General features: G+C 48.6%; 1 protein-coding gene across 3 annotated transcripts in view; it reads left to right on the plus strand.

The window, feature by feature from the left end:
* Afap1 (actin filament associated protein 1) overlaps positions 1-21417 on the plus strand; it is a 110264-nt gene that overhangs the window by 63791 nt on the left and 25056 nt on the right. For all 3 annotated transcript variants that reach the window (XM_031341806.1, XM_031341808.1, XM_031341807.1), the window contains exons 7-11: positions 4625-4726; positions 5258-5339; positions 11479-11628; positions 17038-17249; positions 18939-19084. In XM_031341806.1, coding sequence (XP_031197666.1) covers positions 4625-4726; positions 5258-5339; positions 11479-11628; positions 17038-17249; positions 18939-19084 — 692 coding nt within the window. The remainder of the gene's footprint in view (positions 1-4624; positions 4727-5257; positions 5340-11478; positions 11629-17037; positions 17250-18938; positions 19085-21417) is intronic.

A 21417-nucleotide genomic window follows, 5' to 3' on the forward strand; every position in this document is an offset into this window, starting at 1 on the left:
GCCTCAGGTGGATGCCTGGGTCTCTCTGGTTTGCCTCATGCCTATCCCAGCACTGCACAACACGTGGCTCTGCTCCACAAGGGAGCAGAGTTCTAGATGAGAGAGAAATGAGTCACTGGAGAAGCAAGTATGGCCCCCTGAGTGTTGCAAGTGTGTGAAGTGGCCTCATGGGAGCTTGGGAAGAGGTTGTCATGAGCCAGCTCTAATGGCCAGGTTTGCCCTGGTGTGGGAAGAAAGAGGTTGAAGTGTGCATATGCCAGCTGCCCTTTTTTCCTATGCTTTTGTGATTTGTGACATCGGTGCAGAGACAGTAGACTTTGCCACTTGGCTTTTACTTAGTTGTGTCTCTTTCCTTTCTGTTTTTATTGGTTCAGTTAAAAAATATTTATGGAAAATCTCAAGCCCAATTTGTCCTTGTTGTATATTTACCCTACCGTCAAAAGATGTTGCTGCTGGACATAGTGGCACACACTGTGAATGGCACATTACCTTTTCACTTGGGAGGCAGAGGAAATTGCTCATCTCTGTGAGTTCCAGGCCAGTTCAGTCCACATAGTGAGTTCTCGGACAGCCAGAGATACATAGTAATGCTCTGTCTCAAAGTAAAACTAAAAAAGGTGTTGCTATGAGCATCTGTCAGGGCATAGAAGCAGTGTGTATAAGACAGATCCAGTGAGTTTGTTCCTATGGATTAACACCTAGCTGCCTCTGGGCAGGTGTGGAAGTGTCCACACCTTGGGGAGTATGTCAATCACTTCTGTACTGTGACAAAGGGCCTGAGTGAGACACTTTGAAGGAGGGCAAGTTGATTTTTGGCTCAGTATTTTAGTCTGTGGTTAGTTGGCTCCATTGCTTTTAGGCTTATGGCAGAGTCAGTGGTCATGACCGGAGCCGGTGATAGACGAAGCTGCTTATTTGGGGCAGTTGGGAAGACAGTAGTGGGTGGCAGTGAGGGTCATGGTCTCCCCTTCGATTAGTGACCTAATTCCTCTGACTGGCCTCCATCTCCTAAGTTTTCATCACTTCCCAGTCAAGTCCCAGGCTGATGACTAAGTGTCAACATATGGCTCTGTAGCCATTCAGGACTCAGTGAGTGGCTGGGATAGGCAAGGTCCCTGGAGCAGGTAGCCTGGTGGAGAGAGAGGAGGCTGCCTTTGGGAGGATGAGTTGTGCTGAGTCAGAAAAACACATGTGCCCTCCAGGGACAGTATACCCAGAATCACACAGGCACACAGAGTCACACACACACACACATACACACACACACACACACACACACAGAGTCACACAGACAGGCAGACACACACATAAACATAATGATATACAGACACATACAGAGACACACTGACATACAGACACACGGACACACACACACACACACACACACACACACACAGAGGCAGACAGATGCCCTTACACACAGCACCTGCCTCCCCCAGGGCTGGTAGGAATAAGTGAAACTGTACTACCACATGCTTCCCCCAAGGCCAGGGAAAAACAAAGGGAAGGAAAACAAGAGCTTTCCCAGAGCTTGCCTTTGCAGCCACTGTTTGGAGTGCGGGCTTTGGTAAGAATGAAGAACTCATCAAGTTTACGGTTGTGTGTGTAATTGCAGCCAATTTTCTTAGTTAAAGCTACAATTAAAAAGGTTACTGGAGGCCTGGTACAGGAGAAGTGAGGGCTGGGGCACTTCTCAGTTGCTCACCACAGGGGTGCCCACCATGGCCTTTCTCAGTAGCACTGGGTGTTGCTTTGTGGAGTTTAGCTGAAGAGTGTAAGGCTTTGTAAGAGGCTGGTCCTTGCTCAGGTGGTGAGTAGGGGAGCTGGGCTTGAACCACAGGGCCCAGAACTTTCCCTTCCCGGTATGTTTCTTCCCCAGAGAAAGGATAGTCCTGTTATTTATTATTATTATTATTATTATTATTATTATTATTATTATTATTATTTTACATCCTAAATGTTGCCCTCCTCCCCGTACTCCTGATAATTTTGTTCTTTTTTTTTTTTTTTTCGAGACAAGGTTTCTCTGTGTAGTCCTGGCTGTCCTGGAACTCACTCTGTAGACCAGGCTGGCCTCGAACTCAGAAATCTGCCTGTCTCTGCCTCCCAAGTGCTGGGATTAAAGGTGTGCGCCACCACTGCCCCGCATAATCTTGTTCTTAATGTAACTATGTCTGTCACTTCAAAATTTAGCCACTGCTTGGGGCAGAAGAAGGAAGGGGAACCTGTAAAGGGAGCCAGGGACTTTGCCTAGATGTGAGGGATGCTGTCTTTCCCCATCTTGTTGCCTGGGATAGGCAAGGTCACTGGGTGGAATGTCCCTCACAGGCTTTTACCTCAGAAGTCACAGGAGAATCCTTGCAGCAAGGTCTCAGCTTCTTCCACTTTCTTCCCATTTCAAGTGTGGGCATCACTTGAAAGCTGAGTGGCAAAGTGGCTAGGAGCAGATCCCAGTCCTGCCGATTCTTGGGTTCGATCCCAGCACCAGTGCAGTGACAGGGCTGGGGCTGGCTGTGGAGGCTGACCCACCTGCCACTGTGCAGACGGGACACTGGTGTTTCTGTCGCCTCGGAATCTGGATTTGAGTTCCAATGCAGCTTAGGGTACAGAAGGAGGGTATTCTAAAAGAGCCACCTGCCGACTGCATAGATCATGCCTGGAAGCCCCTCATGCTCTGAACTTCATACTACTGTGCCCCACACACGCAGTGAACATGCAGGGGGTGGCTGAGGAGACACGCTGGGATCATGACTCTTGGTCTGGCAGCCCTTGCCTCTGTGGCTAGGCCAGGGTCATGGTCTAAGGTCTCGGCATGTGTCGGAAGGCTGCTCGCACTGCTGACTGTGCTGATGTCACCGAGGTTGCTACCGGGTAAGGTGTCCATGCTGGGTGCTGTCTTGGGCATAGTCCTGCAAGATGGGGCTGCTTAGTCCCAGCCTTCTCTAAGGAGGAAATGGATGATTTGTTTCTTTCCTCCAAGGTCATGCAGCTGGTGGCTGATGCTCTGTCCCCTTGACTCACTGAACCAGGCAGGAGTTTCCTCAAACCCCAGCGTGGCCAGCTTTCCTGAGCCTCCACCTGCCTGTGCTTAGAAAAAGAACACAGAGAATCCTTTCTGTCTGTGTAGGTCCTCCTGACAAGGAGGAAGGAGGAGCCGCCCTCCACTGTCACTCCTGCGGCCCCACCCCATCCCTGCAGCCGGTTACTGTCATTGCATCTTTCCCTCATCTCAGTTCCTACATAGTCTCACCCAAGGTGCCTATACTGGTTTTTCTTTTGCTGCTGTGTATCTCCTTCTTCCTACAACAGCGCACACCCGTGCTTTGGGTTTTGTCTGAGGGACTTGATCTGTACAAGTGGGCATCTTTGTTTTGTTTCTGATAAAAGCAACTTAGGGGAGGAAGGATTTGTTTTAGCTCACAGTTAAGAGCTGAGAGCAATAACGGCATGCTTGTTTGTGTTCAGGCCCCTTTCTGTACTTACATAGCCCAAACTTTGGTCCCACAATGGCTGCACATCAATTAATGGAATCAGAACAGTCTGCCTAGACACATTGACCTAATCCTCACCATCCCTCCTTGAGACGTCCTTCCGGAGCAACTCTACATTGTATCAAGTTGATAACTGAAAGTAGCCATCACAGGGGCTTAGTCCATTACCCCTCCTTTAACAAGATGTATCACATTAGGTCGTTTACAAACAAATTCATCTCCCGCAGTTCTAAGGGTGCTGGGTGTCTGAGGAAGCTGTGACGGCATGTGCACCCCTTGGCAGATAGTTCTTAGTCGCTGTGTCCTATACACAAAAGGCACGGGAGCTCTCTGAGGCCTAAGCCATTCACAGAGGCTTAGCTCCCCTGACCCTGTGGCCTTCTAAAACCTCCCCATTCCAAGGCTGCTGCTGTGGGGTTTAATTTTCATCATGAATTTGGAAGAACAGAAGCATCTAGAACACGATATTTGTGTTCCTTGGAGGAGGCGGCGGCTCAGGTCAGAACAGTTCATTATTCTGCTAAGGTGAAAGCCAGGCAGCAGAGCCATCAGCCCTGGCTGTGGAGCCTCTCCCTCCACACACTGAAGTCCTTCCATCCGTCTGTCTTTCCTTACACTGACCAAGCTCAGTCTCTCCCTCAGACCCAAGAGGGCCATGTGACTGGGCCCCTACGCCTGCATCTAGTCTATTTCTCTGCCCTATTCTTCCTAGCCACACAACACTCTGGGGGCTCTTTAAACATTTGTCACCTGCTTCAGGGCCTTTGCACTGCTGTCCTCTCTGCCTAAAAGCCTTTCTGTCATCAGTCCATGAGGCCAGAGTCTTGTGGTCCTTAGCTCACACAGCTCGTGTGTCATTCTGGTACAGCAGAATGTAGGTCCTCTGGCTCTACAGTAGCTGACACCTTCCCGTGAAAGGACCACGCTTTATTCTTGTAGCTCCTTCATTTGTCAGATATCATCTTTCTAAGAAAAGATTTATTTTTTATTTTAATTTTTAATTATGCATATGTGCTGTTGACCACTGAGTTCCCCTGCCACACTGTAGGTATCTGTCTGTCCACATAGGACTACACCCATTGCCTGGATCCCCATGCCTCCAGTCAGGCTCAGACTGTGTCTCATTTCCATAGGTAATCAAAGAGGCCTACAGTGGCTGCAGCGGGCCCGTGGATCTGGAAGGCTCTCCACCACCCAGCGCCAGTGCCCCGGTGAACAAGGCAGAACTGGAGAAGGTGAGTGATGCCAGCTCTTTGTTTCTTAGTGGTGTCTCTTCTCTGCGCATATATATGAGTTATATGAATTTATGGGGAATTGTTGAGACATTTCAATACATGTGTGCAATGTATTGGTTAGTCAGGGTGTCCCTCATGCCTGCCACCTCAGAACTCAATCCTTTCATCCGGAATCACCAGTTTAATAACATTCTGTGAGAACCAAGGCACTTCAGTGAGCGCATCTGCACTTCTGCCTCTGACTGTTTTCAGTGCCTGCTTTGGACTGAGCTCCAAGGAGTCACTGTGACTTGTGTTATCACCAGGGGTGGATGAAGATAGGGACTTAAAGGAGTGGGTGGCCTGGTTCATTCCTACCTACTAAATGATAAATGCAGTGCTCAGCAGGTCTGTGGTGCTGTGCTGTCTGCAGAGTGTTGAGCATTCACCCCACATGCCCTTTAACTTTTGAGATAACATTTCGCTTTCCACCGTACCTCACCAGGCCTGCATGATTGCTGTGGGAATAATGTGATCCTTGTGTCCTTATAGAAATTGTCTTCAGAGAGGCCCAGCTCTGATGGAGAAGGTGTTGTGGAAAACGGAGTCACCACGTGTAACGGAAAAGAACAAGGTGAGATTCTAACACATGCCAAGAATATCTGAAGTCACAAAGCCAGTTGCCATCCTAGGTGTGACTGTGGGAAACCTATGAGTTTCAGCCATGCAGCTGCTACCGCCCTCTGTCCCAGAGAACACAAGGAAGGCCTCTTGATTTGCAACAGCCCAGAACCTTCCTTTCTTCCCAGCTGTATTTAAATTATTGTTAAACCATAAACAACTACATTATACCACAGAACTTAAAGTGTTCTGTAGACATTAAACACACACATATAGTGCTGAGTAGTCATCACTTGCATCTATCTCTAGAACTTTCTGTCAAGTGCCTCATCCCCTCCTTAGCCCTGGCAATCAGCATTCTACTTCCTGTCTCTATGGACTCCAAACCCTGGGGGCCTCATGCAAGGAGAATGCTATGGTACTTGTCTGTTTGCAACTGGCTAATTTCACCCAGTATCATGTCTTCAAGGTTTGTCCATACCGTAGTATATGTCAGCCCTCCCTTCCTTTTCAATACTGAATAATAGTCCGCTATATGGACTGCATCTTACCGACCATTCATCTGCCAGTGGTACATGTGTTGCTTCTAACCTTTGGCTATTGATAGCAGAACAACTATGAACATGGATGTGCAGGGGTTAACATCTTGTTTTTAAACTTGACTTTATAGCAAGACAGACGATGGTCAGTAAAACCCGCAAACTTAGACTTATCCAGTCTATGAACTTTAATATACTCCTACAGCAAGTAACCATCACCACAGAAAAGACAGCCTGCATGTCTGTCACCCCACTGTCCCTTCATAGTCCCCTCTGTCACTGCTGCCCCAGGCTCCCCCAGGTAGCCGCTGCTGTCTCCTGCCTGCACTTGGGATCTGGGGTGTTTCGCCTATTGGGAATTTCTTTCCTGTATCTCAGTGCACCTTGACTTGCAGTGTGCAAGCCGCTGCACAGCCTTCCCTGTGAAGATGAACTCTGTTGGTCATCCACTGACCAATGCCAGGACACACAGTGACTGGGGACATTCTGACTCCTGGGTAGGACTTTGCATGGACATGTGACTCCGTGTCCCCCAGGAACCTACCCAGAAGTGGGGTTGCAAGGTCAAACATTCTCATGGGAATCACTGCCCCTGGCTGGCCTGCAATCTTTCCCTGGTATTGCACAGATGTGTGGTGGTGTGCAGCTGTGGCCTCCCCGGTGGGTGAGCAGTTTACACACTCGCCGTCTGCGCATCTCTGGTAGAATGTCTCCTCGGATCCTTTGCCCATATTTCTGTGGAGTTGGTAGTGAACTTTTGAAGGCTCTGTGCATACTCTTCCTGTGTGTGTCATTTATAAAATGTGTTTCCTATGGACTGTCCTCATCTGTGTGGCTGGTCATTTTGTTCCTGAGTGTGTGGCTTGTAGTTCTGTGGAGGGAGCGGGAGCTCTGTGGACCCAAGTGCCTGAGACCCAGTCTGTGTGGCTCACGTGTGATGAGTGCTCCTACCTAGGAATGAATCATGTTCTGCGCCCGCAGCTGTCCCAGCCCTGAGAATTCTGGAGCCAGACAATGTGACAGTTCACCCCGGAAGGTCACACTGTCTCTTTCTTCACTGTGGTTTTCTAACACAGTCTGGTCTGAGTGTAATTTTAGTCCTGTCCTGTGGGAGCTACTACCAGTCATGTTATATATAATGAAGACCTCGAAGCTGGAAGCTATCTTTAACTTCTGCTCTGAGGTGGGACACCCTGCAGTCTCTGGGCTCCAGCTTCGCTGCCTGGCTCCTTTCTTCCCTTTGGCTATTTTTTTGTTCTTTTTTGTCGTGAGATGGTCTTTTCATCGAGGCTGATCTCCACCTCATGGATTCACGCTCTTTGTTGTCCAGCCTCAACCTTCCAAGCTAGGGCCTCAGAGATGCCACATACCAGGTGGCACTGTTTCCCTGCTGAGGTACGACAGACATGGTTGACAGCTCAGTTTTCTTAATGTTCCCCAGCCCCCGTGAACCTGTGTGATGACCCCATGACTATGGAGCAATGTGCCTGTTGGATGTTCATGGAGGTTTTGATTTTGTCCCCAAGAACCTCCTGTTCCCTCCTAAAAAAGAAAATTATTTATTATTTATGTGTGAGTGTATGTTCAGGTGCCCGTAGAGGCCAGAAAAATAACTTTGGATCTTGAATTAGAAGTGAGGTACCTAACCTCAGTGTTGGGATCTGAACTTAGATCCTCCAGAGGAAAAGTCCATGTTCTTCATCAGCGAGCCGTCTCTGCAGGCCCTCCTGCACTCTGTTTAGCAAGAACAGCTTTGTGTGTTTGGGAATGATCAGGTGACCTGGCTCACACATTTTCCTTTTGTCTGACACAGTGCTTTGCGTATTATAGTTCCTCATCAAAGATCACAAAGGAGCTTCCTGGTCCAGATGCATCCTGAGTGCCTTGTACCCTTATTCTTGATGCTGATTGCTCTCTGCTTTGCAGTGGAGGGATGTTAGTGGAGCTCTCTTTAGCTCGGCTCTTTGTGATAGGCTTGTGGTGTCATAGACAGGAAGCCTGCACTCCACCATGCTATGTTCTCACTGGAGAAGGCAGTGGTCAAAGGCATAGCTCTGCTCTGAGACACTCATTTTGTTCTTTAGGATGAACCCCACTATAGACACTGGAGAGTCCTATAGCAGATGCAGGGAAAGATGACAGAAATCCTAGGCTGTAGAAACTGCACTGCCCCAGCCAGTGCTGTGTGGCCCTCAGTGGGGGTGTCTGTGGGTGGACTTGCTGAACCAGGAATCTGATGATGTCACCTCTCCCTCCCCTTACTTCCCCTAGACTTGACAGAAAATCATTTGATTTCCATCTCTGTGGGAGAAAGCAGGCTGCCTAGGTTTGTAACAGTCACACACTGAAATATGTCTTCATCACTAGGGCATTAGTCTTGGCCATCTGTGCCCTTTGACCCCTTTTGCTGTTCTGCCGTGTGACCTCACTGACTTGAGAGTTCTCTGTTGACTTTTGAACGTAATCATGTGCTAAATCTTGGCCCTTTCCTACTGACTAGCCTCAAAGAGCCCTTGATGGCTTTTCTGTCGTATCCATACCTAGGGACCTTTCTTCCGAGGATGGCTTAGGCTATGATTATCCTCTGCCTTAGCAGTTGGAGTCCAGCAAGCACTTTGCTGGAAGGAGCTGGTTTCAGTCATGCTGAGTGGGAATCCCACTCTCAGCTGCTGCCTGAGTAGAAGGGTTACCCCAGAGCAGAGCCTGTGGAGAGTGCCTCTGGTCACATCACTTCCAGCTTGCCTGGAAATGAGAAGCAATGACGTTCATCTGCAGGTTCCTGGGGAGCCACTGATGGAGCCAAACACTGTCACTTCTGCCCACTGTGGCTTGGCTGGACTAAAGGAGAAGTAATCTAGCTCTCTGGCCCTAGGTTTCTATCTAGTGGAGGAGGAAGAGCTGGGTCTTCCCACCAAGTCCTTGGGTAGGTTCTCATTACTCAGTAAGTAGATGTGTGTCTAAAGAGCAAGGAAAAGGCAGTGTACAGATGTTCCCATGGGTATTCTCCCTAAGATCTCAGAGGGCCCTAATCTGGTTTATTTAAAATAAGTCAAAAAATGTCTATGCTGTAAAGACACTGGGTGAAGGCTGGGGTGCACACAGCAGAGGTTCAAGGTGAAGGCCACAGGCAGGGTTACTCCCTGTGGGCCTTCTTCCTGGCTTGTGTCCTCGCGTGTCCTGTGCACACACAGTCTATAAAAGGGTGCTATGTTTTGGATCAATCATTGACATGAGGCCTCATTTAACCTTTGTAGGCATGAATTTTTTGCAACCTACTTTTAATAAGGGTTCAGTCTTTTCTCTAGCCCACCATCCAGCAGAGGCAGTGGAAGAGAAAAGTTATTAGAATATGGGGGTAGGGGGTGGAATAGACCTGTTTAGTTCTTTGGGGACGAGGTAGATCTTGGGCAGCAGTTCAGTCCTGTAGCAAACACCAAATACAATTCAGCAGCCGCAGTCCAGTCCTCCAGGCAGGCACCAGGCACGAACCAGCAGCTACAGTCCAGTCCTTTCAGTACGCAGACACCAGGCAGCTGTAGTTCAATCCTGAAGAAACCACCAGGCTTGCCAACCAGCCTGAGGTGAGGCCTCAGAAGCAGCAAGCTGCTGCAGAAACCTCAGGAGCAGTTCTTGGGCGGGTTTCTCTCAATGGCAGCATTACCACAAGTTGAGCTCAACAACGCTATGTAAAGTGAACCAATACATGTGTGTCATTAGTGAAGAATAAAGAGGCAGAGCCATCCAAACCAATGCTCAGCATCTGCTATATCCAAACATCCCTTTTCCCGTGTCTGCTTCAGGAGAACAGTCTTTCACATGTCTGCTTTAGCAACACATCCTTTCACCTGTGTGCCCCAGCAAAGCATCATTTGACATAACTAACTTTCCAAAGAAGCCAGAAGTTTCTACTTCAAACCTTCCTTAATAGGACTCCTGTTTCCAAATACCGCCACTCCTCAGGTCGTATCGTGGGGCTAGGGCAGGAACATTCAGCATGGAATGTTATGTTTGCCCTCCAGTTCTTTATGGCCTCATATTTTAGCTGCAGTATGGCGGCCCTTTCCTCAGACACTGCTCCTTACCTTTATACCAGAAGGGAGGCAAGGCCTTCACCCACCGATCTAAGGGGGTGGGCAGAGTGGAAGTAGAAATGGGGACTTTTCTCCTCTTCTCCAGAGAGGACTGGGGAGGTCTTCTTGTGAGTAAGCACATTTAGAGGAGAGGTTGGGGAATTCTTCTGTAACTTATCCCATGCCCCTTAGATGTTCTGTCTCTGGAAGGATTCCATGTGACCTGCTGGGTTCATTTGTTCCTAGAAAGGGAGCCTGGATGCCCATTGTAGTCTAAAAGGGTTTGTGTGTTGCCTAAAAGGTTGCCCCAAAGGACTGAAGGGTTGCAGTGTGCGAGGTGATGTGGTATGGGTCTTGATGCAGAACTGCACCCTGGGGAGGCTGTGTTCCAGTGGAGGAGACCCTTGGAAAAGCCTCACACCTGACTCTAGCATCTGACATTCTTAAGAGACTGAGATAGGCTGACTAGCCTTTGCCTGGAGTTGCTCTGGCTTAGAAGGATCAGGTCCCTCAGCTCTGAGTGTGCCCTTATGTATCCATTCCAATTTGTCTGAGTCTCATCCTGTGATTCAGCTCAACTCATGGATGAAATCTTGAGGGTAGAATGGAGAGGGCTACACATGTCTGAGTAGGAGCAAATTCAGGAAACCAGTTCACAGTCAACTTCCCTCTGTGGCATGGTATAGAGAGATGAGAACTGCCCTGTGCCAGAACCAGGAGCCGTTATCATCTGCATGGGCTCTGCACCAAGGCACTGCCTGTGGGAGTCCAGGATTTCCAGGTCTTCTGGTTTTTTCAGGAGAAGGCAAAAGTTCTTATTGTACAGAATGTTTCTAGGTTTATATGTTGACAGTTTGTTCCTAGCCATCACTGTCCTGAACAAATGGGAGATGGTGGCTTGAAAGGTTGGCTCTGGTCTGAGAGCTCTGCACAGGGAAACTCAGTGTAGTGTCTCAAATGGACAGGAGAGACCCCTAACGAGGACCCATGTTCCTCTTCCTTTCTTAAGGACCCGCCCCTTGTCAGCCAGGCTGCGGCTGCAGTGGTACCAGCTCCCCTCGGCTCCATGGGCCCCTGCATCTTAACACACTGATGATTTGTGTCAACTTCTTACCTGAGAGTTGCTCCCTCTGAGACAGGCAGAACTCATTCTTTATGTCTGAGCAGTCACCCAAAAGTCCAGGCTCTGTGTGACCATTCACCCATTCTCCAAGTAACTCGTATCTCCACGTGGGTTTTGCCATCCTTTGTTGCCACAAGTATGTCATATATATATATATGGTAATATATATATATATATATATACATATATATATGGTAATACTCATGTGCCTGTATGCACACGTGCTCATACCCGATCCTCTCTGCTTCCCAAGTATAGCCATATCCTTATTCGACCCCAGCATCTGGATCCACAGCTGGCTCATCACAGGTGTTCATGTGCACGATGAGTGACAGTTTGGAGAGGAGTAAATGCCTGGTGAGCAGTGCTGTGACTTTCCCACTTATCACGAATGGTTAAGACACACTTTTGTGTTGACAGCGAAGAGGAAGAAACCCTCCAAGTCAGAGGCCAAGGGGACTGTGTCCAAGGTCACTGGGAAGAAAATTACCAAGATCATCGGCCTAGGAAAGAAGAAGCCATCCACAGATGAGCAGACGTCATCCGCAGAGGAGGATGTGCCCACCTGTGGTAAGACCCTGTCATGTGTTAGCAGACCATCCCTGGGTATGCTCTGGGGCTGTCTGAATTGTAGACAGCAGTTTCAGCCTTTAGCAATAGAAGAATCTCCAGGGGCTTGCGATGCTCTCACCATGCTTCTCTCAAGGGAAAAACCAATGTTCTCTGTTAAATGATGACGCCTTCCCGGAATTCACTCCAGTGTTTCCAGACTCAGACATGGGCATGAAACAGGCAAAGCTCTAGAACTAAGTCATCTTCAGGTCACACCTCAGACTTAAGTTGTAGGCAGAGCTGTGTGGCCATCTCACAGTCCTACTGCTGTCTTCTGTCTGTCTGTCTGTCTGTCTGTCTGTCTGTCTCTGTCTCTGCCTCCCCTCTACCCCCTGTGTGTGTGTGTGTGTGTGTGTGTGTGTGTGTGTGTGTGCACGCTCGCAAGTGCCCACATGCCTGCATGTGATGCTGTTTTGTCAGAGATTGGACAAAGCATATGTTCTACAGCCAGTCTTGCCCACCATGATGTCTAGGCTAGGGGCTAAAGACAGGAACCAAACAGGGAAACTCACCAGAGGAATGCGTATGTAACAGCCAGCTATGCCCACCATGAGGAAAGCAAAGCAGTGGAAGGTGCTATCATGACACCTAAGTTAGGCTGTGGTCAGGCTATTGGATACAGCGTCCACAGGAGTGTAGCCATACCACACCATAACAGTCCCAGTAACCACACTTAGGAGAACTGCATTGCTCTTTCAAGGAGGAAAACTTCATAAGTGCAAAGAAATGTTTACCTTTTGATTCCGTTTTGTTTTGTAGTACTAGAGATATTCTAGGCTAGTGTCCTACTCCAGGCCCTTTCTTTCCTTAAAAACAAATATCAAGAATGGAACCTGGTATGAGGGAACATGCCTGTAATCCTAGTACCAAGGAGGCACAAACATAGAGGGGTATTGCCAATAAGGCCAGCCTGGGCTAGCCTGGGCTATGTACTGAGTACTAACGAGCCAGGGCTACATAGCAAGACCCTGTACCAGAACAAAACAAGACCAGGAGTAAGCTGTGATCGCCCTTGTATATTACTATTCACACTCTGCTTCCTGTCAGTGTGGACACACAATTCCTTTCTGTTTATAATCCCCTCTTTCCTACTTCCTTGGGTGTTGAGTCAGGAAAGAATCATAGCATCCATAGGTACCAGGAGCTAGGTGCACCCCAGATCCCTGGACTGTTTATCATCAAGAATCAGGTCAGCTGGTAATGAAGGCGCCCACATCATATTCCTTTTCATGAGGAGAGAACTTGGTGCAGTAGAGCCAGCTGGACAAAGCTGTGACAGAGTAGGGAGAGTCTGGGGACACTGCCACACTGCTCCTGGCCAACCTCCATCTTCCTGGAGCTCTTGGGGACATGGTCTTTCTCCCTGCCTTTGTCATCAGCCCTTGTAATGATAGCAGTTGAAAGTTAAGGCAAGTTTAGCTTCTGGTTTTTTTTTTTTTAACTGCTCTAGGTTAGAGAAAATAGAAATTATTTTTTTGAGACAAGCTCTCACCATATACACCAGGCAGGCTTTTGGACTCACAGATCTGCCTGCCTCTGTCTCCTGAGCGCTGGGATCATAGGCTGGAGGTAGAAATGCTTTTAGGAGGAATGGTTCCGTGTTAACATGGCAGGCAGGTCAGAGGCCACAGTCTGTCCTCCTGATGCTCTGAGAAGTCATGAGTCTCAGGCCTCACTGAAGTCAGAATTGGTGCCCCCACCCCTCCAACCCTCACAAGCTGGCGAGTCCATTCCCCCAATACTCTCTGGCTCCCCGTAAGTCATGTCACTTCCTTATCAGAAGAGCCCAGCCTTGTAGGCCTCCCCATAAACAGCTCTATTTGCCCTATTACAGTTGCACAGTGGCTCGTCTCCATGCTAGTTGTTTTTTTTGAGAGCTTGGGCGATCCTGAGAGCAGAGGCCTGAGGCTTTGCTGGGCACAGCTCTGGCTTCTGCTGAGACAATGTCCTCTGTCCACACAACTCTAAAATTGACATGCAGCTCTCTGCCAGACTAGAGGTAAGGGTAAGTGTCTCTAGGGGAACAGGGAACAATGGCCATTTTCAGCCCTTCAGAGCAGCTGCAGGGCTTCTCAGCAGAAGAAGGGAGCTGGCCTCGGGCCAGGGGGACTGACCCTGCCAAGCTGAGCCCCTGCAGCTGCTGGGAGACAGCGCTAAGCTCATGGGCCAGAAGGGCAGAGCAGCTGAGCAGGAAGAAAAGATTCCCTGGAATGACTGAGCTGAGCTTGGTGCATGTTTGTGCACTGCAGTCTGGTTCTGCCAAATGGGGTGCTGTGGTTTCCTGGGGTGCTCTTGCAGGGCTTTCATGGGCTGGGAGCAGACCTGCAGAGGTAGCTGGGTGGCCCTCGGTGCCATCTTCATCCCCCTGAGAGGCCTTTAAGGAATGCATTAGTGTTGGTCTGGGCAGCTTGTTTGCAGCCCTAACCCAAGAGACACATCAAGACTCCAAACCCAAGGTGGCTTTTATGGACTTCCATGGGCTGACAAAGTCCCAGAATTCTTGTTACTCTGTAAGCAAAGCTGTGAGACCTGGAAACGCACCCTCCCTCCAGCTCTCCTCCTGTCTCCCTACTCCCTCTCCACTCCACACAGGTATCTTACACTAGTCCCACCATCCTGGGTGCAAGCATAAAGACCTCCTCTACCTACCTACCTGGGAGCTCAGACTTGTCCAAGCCTCATTGCATTGCTAAGATTATGATACCCCTCTGCGACGTCCTCATCACCCAGGGCAGGGCCCAGAGGATGCTGGCAAAGCTGCTCATCGCTTTGAGGATTCGGGCTGCTTGTCTGGGACGTGGACTCCAACACTTCCTTGGTTTCTGTGAGCGTGGGGAGTGAACCGGGCAGGGGCTGAGCGCCTGTGTCACTGCCACTGTCTGTTCTTTACCTGCTGTGCTTGAAAGTCAGTGAGACACATCTGCACATCAGCCCTGCCGAGGCTCAGGTGAAAAATGTAGACTCTCAGGCCTGTAGAGTTAACATTGGAATTCAAAGGAGACCTGGTTTAATCTTGCCTTTCTTTCTGTAGAATTTGGAGTGGAAAGAATCTTAAAATATGAAACTCAAATTACCCAGTTTTTAAGATATATTAGCACATTACTATAGTATAAGTGGGATTATAAAGAGAATAGAAAAAGAATAAAAACCAATGGAAAAATCAAACAACAAATCCCTCATCTAATTGTTCCCTGAAGCCTCCAAGCCAATCCAGATCCAGGTCTTAAGGTCCTGGCTGCACTCTGGAGCCCTCCGGTGGCAGATGTCTTTAGCAAAGTGCTGTTGGTACAAGACTGGGACCCACCCTTTTACTTGATCCCTGCCTGGGGAGGTCTGCCATTCTCTGCCTGGCCTTGTTAGTGTTCCTCCACCCAAAAATGAAAACTTAGGAACCACTTCTTGAGAAAGTGAGGTGCCATGGAGGCCTGTTGACAAACACAGCTGTGGACATGTCTGAGAGTTTCCTGCTTCTCCCCCACCCCCTTTCTGAAACTTAAATCCCAAGAATGTATTAAAATATGGTAATGCCCATGAAGTCATGCTCTAAATTAAGGGAGGACCTGTCTCATGCAATCATTCTGCTATGGCTGAAATGTTGGAAAAGCTGCAGCATCTGGTGACTGTGTGCAGACTCCATCTGGAGCGAGGAGCAGGAGCCGGTGCTGCTGTCTGTTCTGCCCAGGCTGGTGTCTGAGACTATCTGCTTGAGGCTCTCTATACTGCAGTCACTGGAGGATCTTGTGCCTCTAGATCTCTAAGCCTTGCCCAGGCCCAGTCACAGACAGCTCAGCAGACCCACACAGGACACGTCTTTTCCCTGTCTGGCAGCTCCATGAAGCCCATATGCTCTGGAGTTCAGAGCTTTCTTTTATTTTTAAAGGCAGGGTCTTCATGTATCATGCAGATTGATCTTGAATTCATGTTCTGCATTCCACTTCCTGAGTACTGAAAATATCTGTGCTACCACACTGGTTAGGTTTTTTGTTGTTGAGATAGGGTCTTATTATATAGTCCAAGTTGGCCTTGAACTCATGATCCCTCTGACCCTCCCTGCTTCATGCTGGGATCACAGGCATGTGCCTCCACGCCCCATGTGGCTCTTTAACAGTGGTTAAACAATCCATGCATGTGTGATCCTTGTCTACAGAGTATATCAAGTTACTTGATGGCTTCCTGCCATCCTGTTTGTGGGTTTGTGCTCAGAAAACACTTAGGCTCTGTTGATACAGGTGACGAGTACTCAGAGGTCCAGCGTTTGGCTTTCGGCATGATGGATTGCCAAGATAAAGATAAAGATAAAGAGGAACCATCCTCTTTATCAGCCTTCATCTGGGCGCTGGGCATGTGAGTGCGTACGTGTGCAAGAACTGGAAGAGGCTGACCAACACCCAGAATTCTCCACTGTCCTTCTTTTCGCCCACTGGTCACCCTTTCCCTGTCTAATCCTTTCTTAATCTCTGAGAGGTGGTGTGTGCACAGTGGGACAGTTGGAGGCCATAGTAGGGCAACTGCCACAGATGCCATAGTCACCATGGAGCCTCCAATTTATGCATCAAAATTTTTCTAGAAATTTGTGCTTCATGTTTATGATAGCCTCAATGTATTATTTTCCTGTGTTTGAGGATTTTTCTCTCATAGGGGATAATTCTCTCTGTAATTCTGTCATGTGTGACATCACACTAAATACAATACCATGCTAGTGATACACCGAAGATACAGTATCATGCCAGACACCCCAGAAACATCGCCACACAGAACGGAGGTGGTCAGCTTTCATCTGGGTTAGTCTCTCCATGAGATGAAGCCATTGCTTCCACGAGCAGGGATGGGACATAGAGACCAGGAGGAGGCCTCAGGCTGTGGGTGGGGAGCTCATACCAGCCACGTTCCGTCACTTGCTGGAACATATCCAGTGCTGGGGAGTTTACCACTCCCTGGGCCTCCCATTTCCTGGAGAGTTTTCATCTTTGGATACTTTTATTTCTGTCTCCCATGTTCTGCTTACAGAGTTTGCAGCTGCATTGTCGTTTTGCATTGATTTCTCTTCCATTATGTGCAGGCAGCTATCAGCCCCTTCTAGCCACCTCATGTCCACTGTCACTGTCTCAAGGCAGTTTCCAGGTTCCCATGTAGACAACAAGGAACTGAAACTGGTCCTTACACCTTGAAATAGGTTCTGTCCCATGAAGAGCCTCCAGGTCCCATTGAGAGGTACCTGTGTAATAATGACTCCTCTCTCTATGAGCATTTAAAACCTTGGTGTGAGTGTGTGTGTTTCAAGCATGGCACTTCCCTACTCTGTAAAAGACCACAGACAAGGGACGTGCCCTCCTCAGGAGTCTGAGCTGTGGCATCCTGTCCTTGCAGGCTATCTGAATGTACTTTCTAACAGCCGCTGGCGGGAGCGCTGGTGCAGAGTGAAGGACAGCAAGCTCATTCTCCATAAGGACAGGGCTGACCTGAAGACCCACATTGCCTCCATCCCTCTCCGTGGCTGCGAAGTGATTCCAGGCTTGGATTCTAAGCACCCATTGACCTTCCGGCTGCTTCGAAATGGACAGGAGGTGGCTGTCCTAGAGGTATGGGATTCCCTGAGGCTACTATCCAGAGAGGTGTACACAGCTTCTGTCAACACCACGATTAGGTCCTCTGCGGGAGACCCTAGCTCCCTGTAGGGACTGATTTTGATCCAGCCCTTTCCCTCCTTTGGCTAATTTTGTTTTGCATTGTCTTCTGGGTTTCTCTTTTGGAGAGTCAGGGATGATGCAGACTTCCACGAGCATCATGCATGACAACTTTCTTTGCCACAGTAAAATGCCTAGCTCCAAATAACAGGTCACTTTTTCAAAGTGCCCAGGCAGGCAATAACTTGTGGGGGGAAAAATCTCCATTAAAATGCTTCTTCTAAGCATAGGCTACTCAGGCACATGAGGACTGTTTCCTTTGCCTGTCCTTTGGAAAGGTGTCTACATTTTAGGGCCCCTGACACCCTGTGGGAAGGTCAGTGAGCAGCAAGCCCGTGGCCACATGCGTCCCTTACCGTCTGCTTGGCTGCTTTACAGGATAGTTCACCAGTCTTCCACCTTGTTCTTTTCTACTTGCCATCATTAATCCAGACTTTCTGTTTCCCCGTTTTCTCCTTTCCCCCTCCTATCCTTATTATGATTAAGATACACACGCACGTCACACATTCACAGACGTGAAGAATCGTGTTTTCCAGGGTATGTGTCAGTGTGTTCGTGCCATGAGGCCAGCAGAAGTGAGGCTATATTAGACTTGGATAAGTGGCTGACATACATGATGTCCACCAGATGCAGAGGCCAATCTTAAACAGCTGTGGTGTGGGTAGGGCTCTGAGCAGGGTCAAGGTGTCCAGGCAAGCAGTCAACAACATCTTAAGTTTCAGTATGTGGCTGATTATTTCCAAAATTGTTTTCACAGTAGGTTTTTGTTTGGTTTATTTTGGGTTTGACAGGGACATTACCTTGTCCCTATAGGAGAACTCACTGGCCCAGATAGTCTCAGGGACCAGGAGGATGACTGCCCCCTGGTGGTCACCTTTCAGTAACACATGGCTCATCCAGTTCTGGAGTGTTGTATCTACCTTAGTTAGCTCTCAGCTGATCTGACACTAAGCAGCTAAGTCTATTTTTTTTCTCTCTTGGCCTTCTTACCTGCCTATAAAAACACTTCACAAGGATGACTTAAAATTTTAATAAGGATAATTTTAAAGGCAGTCTGAGAAAAACATTAAAGAGGCTACAAGGGCACCTACAGATGTCTTAAAAACAGTATACACAGAGCTAGTCAAAACTACAGCAAAGTGTCGCACCTGCAGAGATGCGGTGGACTCGAACATAAGTAGCCTTCAGTAGTATCCAGATAAGAGAAGCAAGTTTGCTGGCATATACCACACCCGCTGCAGCACAGGCTGGGTTAGAACCTCTGAGGCGGATCACAGGGTAGAAAGCCCGCATGGTCTCCAGGCCAGGCCCCCAGCACAGTGGCTCCGATATAATTACGCTTGTGAATTTTTATGTCTTCTATTCTGGTGCCCTCTCCCAGATAATGGGGAGGCATCTTGGTGGCTCAGATTTTAAGTCCCTTTGCATAACTCTTCTGTACCCCCTGGCTCTCCAGCCTAGTGTGAACACAAAGCCAATCCTCTCACTCAGACAATGAGTCTGCCGCCTTTCTCACCCACACTCAGGCCTCCGTGTTCTTTTTCCCTTCCTGTCACACATCTTTGTCTGTCTTCCCCGTGGCAGGCATCATCTTCTGAAGACATGGGCAGATGGATTGGCATCTTGCTGGCTGAGACGGGATCCTCCACGGACCCGGGGGCCCTGCACTATGACTACATAGACGTGGAGATGTCAGCAAATGTCATTCAGACAGCTAAACAGACCTTCTGGTAAGACTCACGCATGACCGCTGGGAGGCCTGAACTCAGCCATATTCCTCTTCTCCTGTTTGACAGTAGGTGACCACGCAGACCAGAAACACACCCAGGGACATTTCCTTGGTGGGGTGCTGGCCCTGATGACCCTGATGTTGGCCATTTTGCCCCTGTGGGATATCTGCTAGAGTGGCCTTGGCAAACTTATCTGAAGATGTTCTATTAGCTTCATGGCCCCAATGATCCCTGCTACAATCTGCTTAGCTCTGCCCTTGCAGCCAGAGACTATAAGGGATAGTGGCTCTTTTTATTTACACCAATGAGTAGTAGTCCTGATTTTGCCCAGTAGGCAGCTGTTGTCCCCATCCAGAAGATAGGGGTCTTCTAGAAAGTCGAGAAGCTTCTGTATGTTGCTGAAACAAGGCCCAAGAAAAGCTGTTCAGTCCAGCACTTTCTAAACTTAAGTTGTGACAAATAATTCTACTTTGGGCAAAAGCATATTTTTGAGCCAGGATGCTTCCCGAACACAGTAATCATGAGGGGCTTGTAGCAGCAGATCCCGTGGGGTCCATGTGGGCACTCAGCATCCTCAGCTGTTCCACCTGAGATGTGTTCTCTTTTCTCACTGCTTTGACACAGACTGCTGTCCAGGCTGTGGTGGTGAACAGGCTTCCCCACGGTACTGTGTCCCTGGTATGTGTTCCCTTTACACACAATGGAAGTAGGGAATGTTAACTATATTTGGGGTGGCCTTGGGCTAGAGAACTCCAGTGGCCATGGTGTGCCACAGTGAGCCCCTCGTGGCCCAGGGGTGCAGAGCCACATATCAGGTACAAGGAGGAGTTCCAGGCAGTGGGTTGCCGGTACACCTGGTGGCCATTCCCAACTTCCTGGTTTTTACCTTGAAGGAGAACCAATGGGCTAGGGACATAGCTTAGTTGGTATAGTACTTGCCCAAGCATACTCAAGGCCCTGAGTTCAATCCCCAGCACCACATAAACTGCTGCACATCTCTAATTTAAGCATATGGGAGGTAGAGGCAGCAAGATCTGAAGTTCAAGGTCATCTTTGACTACATAGTGAGTTCAGGACTATCCTGGAATACATGAGACCATGCCTTAAGAAAATAGGGTAACTGATAGACTTTGGGCCTTTTAGACACACATTACCTTAGAATGGACCCATTGCCCCTAGGAATTAGCAAATTCTGAGCCAGTGAAGGAAGGCTTGCTCAGAAAATGAATTCCACATTTGTATTAGCACTGTGCATGTAATGGCTCCCATCTGATGATAGAGTGGCAGATTCACACAGTGGGGCCACTGGTGTGCGCAGTGGAGAACCACACAGTGAGGCCACCACTGTGCACAGTGGAGAATCACACAGTAGGGCCACTGGTGTGCACAGTAGGGATTCTTACAGTAGAGCCACCACTGTGCACAGTGGAGAATCACACAGTGGGGCCACTGGTGTGCACAGTAGGGATTTTTACAGTAGAGCCACCACTGTGCACAGTGGAGAATCACAGTGGGGCCACTGGTGCATATAGTGGTGATGGTGGCAGGTGGAAGTCTGTCCCCAGGGCAGTGTCAGCCTGTGGCCTCCACATCAGGGCACAGAGAGTCTGACTAAGAGACTGCCACTCATTAAGACTGTCCAGAGCCACCTGAGAGGCTGTGGGTATGCACTCCTCCCTCATAGCTTCACATCCTGGTATGGCTGCTTTTCTTCACATATGTCACCCAACTAGCACAGTGTGACCATCAGGTACAGAAACAGGTAGGAACCCAGTTACCAATCTCAGAGAGACACTTACGACCTGAAAATCAGCGACACCTTTTCTATTTATGTTGGGAAGGCTTCTCAAACACATACATGCACGTGCATGTGTGCTCACACACATGTGAATGTACATATACATTCACACAAATATATAGCCACAGATATGTATTAACTATGCTAAAATATGATAGACTTGTGATTATTGTTTTTAAATGAATACATTTTTCACATTTTCTTTGAATTTAGTAGGTAGTGGGCAGGAACTTTTCACGGGAGAGCTGGAACCAGTCGTGAGTCCCTAACACTAGAAGTCTGAACAGTGCATCCCGGGAAGCTGTGACATGCCAGCATGCACCAGACACTTAGATCACTCCCTGGCTCATAAAAATATTTTTACGCAATATATTTTTATTGTATTCTTTCCTTTCCCCCAACTCCTCTTAGGTCCTCCCCACCCCCATTCAACATAATTTAACTAAGAAAACAAACCCCAAAATACGAAAAACACAAAACCATAACAACAACAAAAAGCACACATGAGAAAGCCTAGGGTCCGTTTGTGTTGGCA

This window comes from Mastomys coucha, unplaced genomic scaffold (genome assembly GCF_008632895.1).
Source record: "Mastomys coucha isolate ucsf_1 unplaced genomic scaffold, UCSF_Mcou_1 pScaffold22, whole genome shotgun sequence".
In the NCBI taxonomy this organism is placed as follows: Eukaryota; Metazoa; Chordata; class Mammalia; order Rodentia; family Muridae; genus Mastomys; species Mastomys coucha.